At 37.8% G+C, this 10000-nt stretch overlaps 2 protein-coding genes across 7 annotated transcripts in view; one reads left to right on the forward strand and one right to left on the reverse strand.

Moving 5' to 3' along the window:
- LOC134195550 (CMP-N-acetylneuraminate-beta-galactosamide-alpha-2,3-sialyltransferase 1-like) overlaps nucleotides 1-1516 on the reverse strand; it is a 4189-nt gene extending 2673 nt beyond the window's left edge. For both annotated transcript variants that reach the window (XM_062664599.1, XM_062664593.1), the window contains exon 1: nucleotides 1230-1516. In XM_062664599.1, the coding sequence (XP_062520583.1) occupies nucleotides 1230-1239 (10 nt within the window). In that variant the 5' untranslated portion in view covers nucleotides 1240-1516. The remainder of the gene's footprint in view (nucleotides 1-1229) is intronic.
- A 1016-nt stretch (nucleotides 1517-2532) lies between these two features.
- LOC134187534 (collagen triple helix repeat-containing protein 1-like) overlaps nucleotides 2533-10000 on the forward strand; it is an 8261-nt gene continuing 793 nt past the window's right edge. Inside the window, exons 1-5 of one of the 5 annotated variants that reach the window (XM_062655683.1) lie at nucleotides 2533-2937; nucleotides 4120-4256; nucleotides 4345-4453; nucleotides 9442-9730; nucleotides 9792-10000. The exon at nucleotides 9792-10000 is cut by the window's right edge and continues 178 nt beyond it. In XM_062655683.1, coding sequence (XP_062511667.1) covers nucleotides 9641-9730; nucleotides 9792-10000 — 299 coding nt within the window. In that variant the 5' untranslated portion in view covers nucleotides 2533-2937; nucleotides 4120-4256; nucleotides 4345-4453; nucleotides 9442-9640. Of the gene's footprint in view, nucleotides 2938-4119; nucleotides 4257-4344; nucleotides 4454-8985; nucleotides 9731-9791 lie in introns of those variants that run through there. The other 4 variants (XM_062655697.1, XM_062655689.1, XM_062655707.1 and 1 more) reach the window with 4 other exon arrangements.

Below are 10000 nucleotides of genomic sequence, written 5' to 3' on the forward strand. Positions count from 1 at the left end.
TGTCTTATTTACGTACATACATTAATGATTTCTTGTCTTATTTACATACATACATTAATGATTTCTTGTCTTATTTACATACATACATTAATGATTTCTTGTCTTATTTACATACATACATTAATGATTTCTTGTCTTATTTACATACATACATTAATGATTTCTTGTCTTATTTACATACATACATTAATGATTTCTTGTCTTATTTACATACATACATTAATGATTTCTTGTTTTATTTACATACATACATTAATGATTTCTTGTTTTATTTACATACATACATTAATGATTTCTTGTCTTATTTACATACATACATTAATGATTTCTTGTCTTATTTACATACATACATTAATGATTCCTTGTCTTATTTACGTACATACATTAATGATTTCTTGTCTTATTTACGTACATACATTAATGATTTCTTGTCTTATTTACATACATACATTAATGATTTCTTGTCTTATTTACATACATACATTAATGATTTCTTGTCTTATTTACATACATACATTAATGATTTCTTGCCTTATTTACATACATACATTAATGATTTCTTGTCTTATTTACATACATACATTAATGATTTCTTGTCTTATTTACGTACATACATTAATGATTTCTTGTCTTATTTACGTACATACATTAATGATTTCTTGTCTTATTTACATACATACATTAGTGATTTCTTGTCTTATTTACGTACATACATTAATGATTTCTTGTCTTATTTACATACATACATTAATGATTTCTTGTCTTATTTACGTACATACATTAATGATTTCTTGTCTTATTTACGTACATACATTAATGATTTCTTGTCTTATTTACATACATACATTAGTGATTTCTTGTCTTATTTACGTACATACATTAATGATTTCTTGTCTTATTTACATACATACATTAGTGATTTCTTGTCTTATTTACATACATACATTAATGATTTCTTGTCTTATTTACGTACATACATTAATGATTTCTTGTCTTATTTACATACATACATTAGTGATTTCTTGTCTTATTTACATACATACATTAATGATTTCTTGTCTTATTTACATACATACATTAATGATTTCTTGTCTTATTTACGTACATACATTAATGATTTCTTGTCTTATTTACATACATACATTAATGATTTCTTGTCTTATTTACATACATACATTAATGATTTCTTGTCTTATTTACATACATACATTAATGATTTCTTGTCTTACTTTCCACCATCTTTCTGCTTCCATAGACACTTCTCTTCTCTGTCTTGTCAACATAACATCCACATGTGGATCGAACCTTCCTCTAATCAGTTTGTCTTGAATGTTGCCATTCAGCAACAAATGAAAAACATTACTACAACCAGTTGATATTAATTTATTCTCCTCAACCAAATTATAGTTAGTGGAGGGCTCCACCCTCCTTCTCAACCACTTGATATTAGAAAGAGATAGCCAATACAACAATAGAATGACTATCAATAGAGAGAAACCGACAAGCATTAGACGAGTCCTGATCATATCCGGGAACCATAAAAATGTGTAGTGAATAATTAAATTATGTAACGTGCGTTAAACAATTAGGCTCTACTTAAGCAGCGTTTATAGCCTGCGCGCGTTAAAAGAGACAATTTTTAGTATACAACTTGATCTGATCAATCTGGTTTTTAAACTTTTAGTAATTGACTCTACTACATTTTTTAGCATTTCTTCTTTAATAGACGGTAAGACCGTTCTGAAACAAAAGGCAAGCCATCAGCCAATCTAACTTCAACAGCTTGAATGGCACGAGTAGAGGCTTCCCACTTGCAGAGACATTCTGATATCCCCACGAGCTAAATATGTTGCATATGCAGGAAATCTCAGGGTTTTCTGCACCAGTGGTTGTTGCTGTTCTCGATGGTATTTTACATTCAACGGTAACGAGTGCAGTGGACCTATGACTATTGAGGGAGCTGTGTATGGTGGTCCAGCTAATGACTATTCTCGCCGTCACAGACAGATTGAGGGATACTGTGAGAACATTCCAGCAGGTCAAGTCACAATTGGATTCAACATTGGAAACTGTAACGAATGGAGTTCAACAACGTATGATGGCCTTACAGGATGGCAATCAGTATCTCGCATTATGATTGCAGAAGTTCCTCCATCACAAAAGTGACTGAATTAGAGAGAAATTAGAACTTGTGTTCAGTATAGTTTGCAGTACGTACAGTACAAGGTAGCTCAAGTAGGACGCTAGATGGTGCGCGTGCATGTCTCTCTTTGCCGTATGTGAGTGTTTGCATGATTAATTACAATTGAACATGTTACATTGTAGCTGCAACTAACAATCAATATCGTCCATAAAAGTTACAGAAAAAACGGTTTCCCGGTGATACAATCCATCTCAGCTTGCTTCCCGACATCAGGAATGTCGATGACTTGCATCTAGAAATCTTAACTTAAATTTATTAAAAACATACGGGCTATTTACTTCGCAGTTTCTTAGCCCCGGATGCTTTGTAACTGACAACGTTTCTGCTTCTTTTCTTTTCTTGACTTTTATTAATTTTCTCTCTATCATATTAGAGTGTTGATAGACCACGTCGGTATTTAACGTTCTAACGTCAGGCCAGTCTAACTGTTGTGAATATGATTTTCCCTAAAACTCCCTTCTATGGGAATGCTGGTGTATGTGAAGTAATACAGTAGCTGTGCACTCAGATGTACTTTTGTACAAGGCAATAGAAGAGCAGCTGACATGACAGCAATCTAATTGTTTGTGTAGATGGTGAATTGAGTTGTGGGTGTGGCAGTCTTGTGTTTGTGATGTTTGAGTGCAAGTGATCATATTACAATTTATCCATAAATATGTTAGGAAGGAGATCTCTGGCAAAAGTTACACACACAAAGTGTCAATGAAACATGTAAATCTGATGTCTGATGATTAGTGAGTAGATGTCGATAGCAGAAAGAAACTAAATTTAGTAAAACTTGCTTGTCCATTTGATTGTCCAGTTTACTGACTTTCTCATTTTTAAGATTCTATTCTATAATATTTTACTAAAATTTTGAGAAGAACTAAAAGGTAATTAGATAAATATGTATGCTTGCATGCATGCTGAGCAAAAGACAAGGATGTACAACGAGTGTTTCATATAGGTTAGACACTCCCAGCATTGAAGTCAGTCAACTTTCTGATTACAGTGATATCATGCATGGTATTTGTGTATCACATGCAAACTTGATTGATATGTATGCTTTTAGTTGTTTAATTAAGAGAACCAGTGCTAAGTGGCATTGAGAAATCAAAATTATTGTAGGAGTTAAAATAATGTTATTGATATTAATATTGACTAATAAATGAGGTCAATAGTAAATTGGACACACAAAGTTGTTATTAAGTTTAACTACAAATTTAGAGTTTTGTACATGATCTGCTTTATAGGATAGACTTAGGGTAGCATGCTGGTATGTTGGTTAAATGATCCTACAAGCCAAAGGTTGGTCTATCATAGAAGAATGTCTGTGCAGCCAATAATGTTATGTGGTGAGTCCAAGTCACGTTATTGAATCGGGTTCTGTTTGCGAGTAAGGCAGGAGAGAGTCAAAGAATTTAGGTGGGACTCACTTCAAAATTTGGAGGCAGTTGGTCTTTCGTGGGCTTCTTTGTAGCTACACTACTGAGTGTTTTTCTCGATGAGTTCATTATGATAAGAAAAATGCAAACAATTAGCTTGAACTCACACACACAACTTGACACACACACACACACACACACACACACACACACACACACACACACACACACACACACACACACACACACACACACACACACACACAGACGTGAATTCTGTGACATAAATCAAGATTATTGGAATGCGGTGTGGAGTTGGAGGCAAATGGATGTGTAACGTTATTGATAAAAGTACTAGTAAAGATTTGAATTGTATGGCTTATAGATCAAATAACGTTAGATTTAGCTGCTTTATTCTTCTGTAACTTTTGTTTAATATAGTGTGTTTTAGTGTGGAGTTAGGACTGTCTACTATACCAAACTTGACATCTCCTTCCTACTCTACAATCTAGAACTATATGTCATGTATGGCTAGTTGTGGTTATTGTTTAGATACGTTTGGGGTGGTTCTGGTCGTATTGACAGAAACTGGTTGTGACTTGATCGTCGATGCATAATGATGTTTGACTGCAAGTATCATTTCCTGTTATCAGAGTAGATTCTGGCTTTGAGAACTTATATGGGTAAAGGTAAGTATGTCTGTTTTGTCAACTACATCGTCTCCAACTGCTTCAGTTTGTTGTCTGTATCTCAGCTAGCACTGATTTGTGTGTTTAGGTCAAACCATGGATTCTACATAGACGTACGTCACTGACTGGCAAATCTTTTCGATATTTGGTCTCACTTCTATTTGACTGTTTTGCTGTAATTTGAAGTCTAGAACAAGGTGAGTGACAAACTCTTGTTTGTATGTCTTGAACAGAATTGTTTCTAGATTAGAGTGTTTCTCAAGATTGCACCAAATAGTAGCTAGGACTTAGTGTAAGCAACCGAGTTGTCAGTTTGTCAAGAACAAGTGTTGTATCGTTTACCAGTTGTACAGTAGAATACGATACAGCTCTATAATTCAGCAGAAATGACTGGCAATGAACCTTCTTTAAAGGGAGTGATTTGAACAATTAACGTTGCAATTCTTTCTTCCTTCGGTCACATAAATGCTAGTGAAGCAAACTTTTCTTTGTTGAGTACCAATGCATACTAATTGGATTTACTATCTTGATTCCTTGTTCTGTACTGGTACATGACACACCTTCACCAGCTTCCCAGTAATCATTTTTATCACTGTACACGTTTGCTTTAGTGGAACACCTTTTCACCCCTTCAGACAGACACGTTTTCCCATTTCCATTTCCTGTGGGAAGTGACAATCATATCAGTTAATCTTGACTTGCATTGGAAGCAATTGCATACATTATGAACTTCTTTTTATTGTCTGTGCACATGGTGTTCATGTGATGTGCTTGTGTCGTTGGCTGTTTTGGATTTCGTACTGTTGTTTGCATGCTGTAGTTATGTCTTCTTTGTAACTGTTTTGCATGCTTTATCATGAACTGTGTGACACATTTTGTGTCATTTGTGACACATCTTCTTCCTGTTGAGGTGATACAGTAGCACTCGTCTCTTCTCTGTGTTTTCTCCTCCCACAGTGATAAGAGATAACAAGTCGTCTTCTTTGTCTTCGTTTTGTGTTTAGAACTCTATTGCCTTCTTGAGTGTAGGGCTTACTTCTTTTTGTTTAGTTTCTATAGAACTTGTCCAACAGTCTGCACGTGTAGACAGTGTATGTAATTATGAATCACAAAGAACCCTCTAACTGTTCTTCCTGGTTGCTTACAACAACTGCTTTAATGTTTGGATGAAGAAGATTCAATCCCGTTGTAATGTGATTTTCAAGAACAACTCAGCAAGTATTGTGGCAGCTAGTGTGCTTCTTAATCCCAATTGGATGGCTGCCAGCTGATGATGAAAGGACATCTTGTCATTTCTGATCTATTTCAGCATTTAAAATGTTTGTACAAATTGATCTGCTGCAGCATTGTTGATGGATGGTAGGGTGGGCTTTTATGTGTTTAATTCTAGTTGATTGTGAGAACGTTTCAAATTCATTTGAAGTAAACTGTAGTCTGTTGTCTGAAATTATCTGTTTTCATGGGGCATTATTATTTTGTTATTATATGGGGCACTATTACGGATACAGTATAATCTAAAGAGGGATGTCCAACTGTAATTATTTGTCACCACATCATGACTGCCTTTAGATCGTGCAACAGGGTCACCATTGGTGTTTAAGTATAGCGTGGATTTTGAGTCGCATTGTTCAGGAAGGGATGACAAAATGACATTTGTGGAACGAGTACGAAGAACAGGTCAATACCCGGCTGTCAAATACAGCTGTACCCAGCTAATTACCAGACAATGTACTGTAATAGAGCAAGTCTTTTGGGATTCAAATTTCAAGACGACCAATGACTTTGTTACTAAGGTTACGGTCAATTGCCACCAGATACTTGTCTTTGTTCACTGCATCACCAAACTCTCTTATAGCTGCTAGGTCTATTGTCGAGTGTTTATGAGTGATTTATGTGTGATTTATGGCTGATGGTTTGTGACTGTTCATTTGTCAAGGTACAAAAGGATGTACATAGCTTACCTATTTGACACCACCTAAAGATGCTCCCACGATCAGTCAGCTTTGTGTTGGGGCTGAGTTATATTGTAATTGCTTTAATCAATGAGTTTACGTGCTTTTGCTTCTTTTGACTCAGGGTATAAATGGCTATTAATCTCTGAATGGGATGTTGACAATCACTGACTTTTTGGCCAGCTTTTCAGTTTGCCATTGTGTGTGTGTGTGTGTGTGTGTGTGTGTGTGTGTGTGTGTGTGTGTGTGTGTGTGTGTGTGTGTGTGTGTGTGTGTGTGTAGACTTTACCTTCTTGGTTTTGAAAGCTGAGTTATCCTGAACATCTACACGGAATGTGCATGGCGCATGTTGGAGCTACTCCAACTGTACCACGTCATATGTAAGCATGCCTGGTAAGGTGTTTGCCAAAGCTATCCTAAATCAGCTCAAGCCCAGAGCAGAACAACTCCGTGAAAGCTAGTGCGGTTTTCGTTGCAGTAGATGCTTTGCTGACCAACTCTGTCTCTTTGGCTATTGATGGAGAGAGCATGAGCATATTACCATCCGATCTATACTTGTTTTATTGATCTAAAAAGGCATACGATTCGATCAAGTTGCTGGCCAGTAATTATTTGTGTCTTACACGAGATTTCCGGTGCTGCAGTAAAGGCTTATAGGAATGCATTGGACAAGTTTTTTGTTACCGTCGGTTTTTGGCAAGGCTGTGTGTTGGCACTTACTTTATTCAATCTCTATACTTTGATGTTGCCATTCACATGGCTCTCGACGAGCACAAATCACGAGGAATGCCCATCAAAATAGCCTACCTGTATGATGCTGATTTTGTCGGGAACAGGAAGATCTTGAGATTTGAATATCTGGTGACTGATCTGGAGTATGCCGACGATATGGCTCTTCTCTCTGACAATTGGTTTGACCTCACCACAATACTGGATTCTCTATCAAACTGCTGTAAGAAACTGGGTCTTGCTATTAGCTACAAAAAGACGAAAACCTTAGCAGTTATATCTTCTGAGTGCTCGCACATTCAACCTCCTGTACCCATCCACCTTGTGCCAGGAAACAAGCCTATTGAAGTGCATGGTCTCTCATTTCCAGTACTTGGGCAGCATTGCTCAAAATGATTGTGGATTGGACACAGAGATTAATTCCAGAATTTGCAAAGTCTCACATGCCTTCCAGTCACTCTCTTGGATCTTGTGGTATCAACATAAGATCAAGACCAGCACCAAGGTTTGTCTTTTGAACAGTGTGATCCTTCCAACCTTGCTGATGGTGTTAAGTGCACTGTCTTCCTTGAGCCTCATGTTCTCGGTCTTGAGTCCTTTTTGATTCATTGCCTTCGAAATATATTGGGTATCTCGGTCAGGGAGCAGAAACGTCACACTACGATACGCAAGATAGCCAAACAGCAAAGGATCTCACAGCGTTGTTTCCATTTTCTTGGACGTCTCTCAAGGATGTCCAATGATCGCTTGCCCAAGCAGCTTCTTGTGTCTGCTCCTGTTTGTTTCAAGCGCAATGTTGGTGGACAGAATTAAGCGTCGTTCGAATGACATTGTATCTGGTGACCTCAAACAGTGTAACTTGTTGGAATCCTGGAGGAAGAAAGCTGAAGAATGGAACTCTTGGTGCTCCATCATCAAACGTAGCGCAGAGCATTTCAACAAGGCAGCAGAAAACAAAGAGAAGAGCCTCAGAGATGACAGAAAACGACAGCAAGAACAACGACTTGTAAAAACTGTGAGTCTTCTGCATTGTACCCATCCTGGCTGCTCATTTCAGGTATTTAACAAGGCAGGTTTGATTAGTCACTAACGTTGTCATTCCACCACCTCAAGGATTCTATGTCAGTTTTGTCATCAGACTTTCAAACAACAAGGTCTTTATAATTACCAGCGTTTGTTAGTGTGTGTGTGTGTGTGTGTGTGTGTGTGTGTGTGTGTGTGTGCGCGCGTGCGTGTGTGTGTGTGTGTGTGTGTGTGTGTGTGTGTGTGTGTGTGTGTGTGTTTCATGCTAACACATCTTTAGAATCTCTGTTCAGCCTGTACAGTATAGCCGATCATCTCACAAACTCTTTCAATCACACACACACACACACACACACACACACACACACACACACACACACACACACACACACACACACACACACACACACACACCATGGCAAAATGTCAAATGGATAAGGAGGTGCTGTTATACACAATTACACCCCCAGCCTATTGGCCGGGTTTCTGTGCACTATGCAAGAACTATGGGCCGTGCTAAGCAATTTCTTGGATCCTGGCCAGGTACTTGCAGGAGCTCCGACTGCGATGCCAGTTGCAACTGTGGTGTGGGCACTCGAAGTCCCACCGTTACAGCAGTGGCTGATGGACTTTGTTGCAGTCAGGGCCTTTCCTACCCTCAGTCAATGACCAGATGATATTCATTGGTACTCGTGAGTCGAGAGAGGCAATTGTGTGTGAGTTTCCTGCCCAAAGAAATTATGCCATAGCGTGATCACCATCTTTGTGACACACACACACACACACACACACGCGCGCGCGCATGCACACACACACGCACATGCACACGCACACTTTAAATTAAATTAATAGTAAAATAATTAAATATCATGAAGTGGTTGTTCTAGGGTTTTTTGCATTTTGTTGTAACAAACTCTGTCTTTTTGATTGGAACACTAAAATCAAATAAGAAAACAACTAGAAAGATTATGTATTTAAACCATATTATCCGGGACGATTTAGTAGCTCGTATCTTTCTTTTGTTTTAAAGATGGCAACATTTCGTGCTTATTGTAGATGTTAGAATTTGCAATGGTAAGTCAAGGTATACTGTAAGATGATAGTCATCATGCAGACACTCCAAATGTGATTATTGTCGTTTACTAAACTTTGAAAAGAAATGAAATATAATCAGAATGAAAATGTTGGGCACATTTGCGGACCCATACATTGAAAGTGCAACATCTGAGGATGTTGTAGAGTGTCACCAATGGGGACGAATGTATACTCTACTAACTGAATTGTCATGTTATATTGGAACCGGGCACAATGGCGCCAGAGGGTCTGGTACAAGACTAGTGAGAAAGCACGTGCAGTGAGTTAATAAGTTTTGCACACTTTAGCATATTTTCAGTTGTGGGTGACAATGTGAGAGATCAATGTAAATAGGGTGTTGTAGAAAATGATGTGCTGATTATGAAAATGACAATATGAACTTTTAGGCGGGAAATGAGAAAGGGGGAGGGACTGGATATGAAAACATATTGAGGTCATCATTTGTAGATGATTTTGGAAACATACGATTACGTGGAAATTCAGACTAGACTGTACCCACCCCGGATGTGAGGGTGTGTGAGGAGGAGTATATAAGAGCAAGCTCACCAGCTTACTTCATCAGTATCGAGGATATCGGTCATCATCATGTTTTCATTTTTTGTGACAGTTCTTGTGCTCATTCAAGTCATTGCTACTTCTGTTGGTCAGAGCGTGTCAGATGAGAGAAATCAGCAGGTTATGATGACTAATCAAGTAGTAATTAAAATATATTATTCTGATTTTGTTTACTGCGTAGACATGTGTGCCTGCTGGCGTTCCAGGAGTTCCTGGATCACCTGGGTTGCACGGATCGCCCGGACGAGATGGAATGAAAGGAGAAAAAGGATTGAAAGGAGAGAGAGGATTAGTTGGAGATGTCGGCAGTAAAGGTAATGCTGGGAAGATAGGTCCACAAGGAATAAAAGGAGAAGAAGGTGGAAAAGGAGAGAAAGGAATAAAGGGAGA

Source organism: Corticium candelabrum, chromosome 1 (genome assembly GCF_963422355.1).
Source record: "Corticium candelabrum chromosome 1, ooCorCand1.1, whole genome shotgun sequence".
Classification (NCBI taxonomy): Eukaryota; Metazoa; Porifera; class Homoscleromorpha; order Homosclerophorida; family Plakinidae; genus Corticium; species Corticium candelabrum.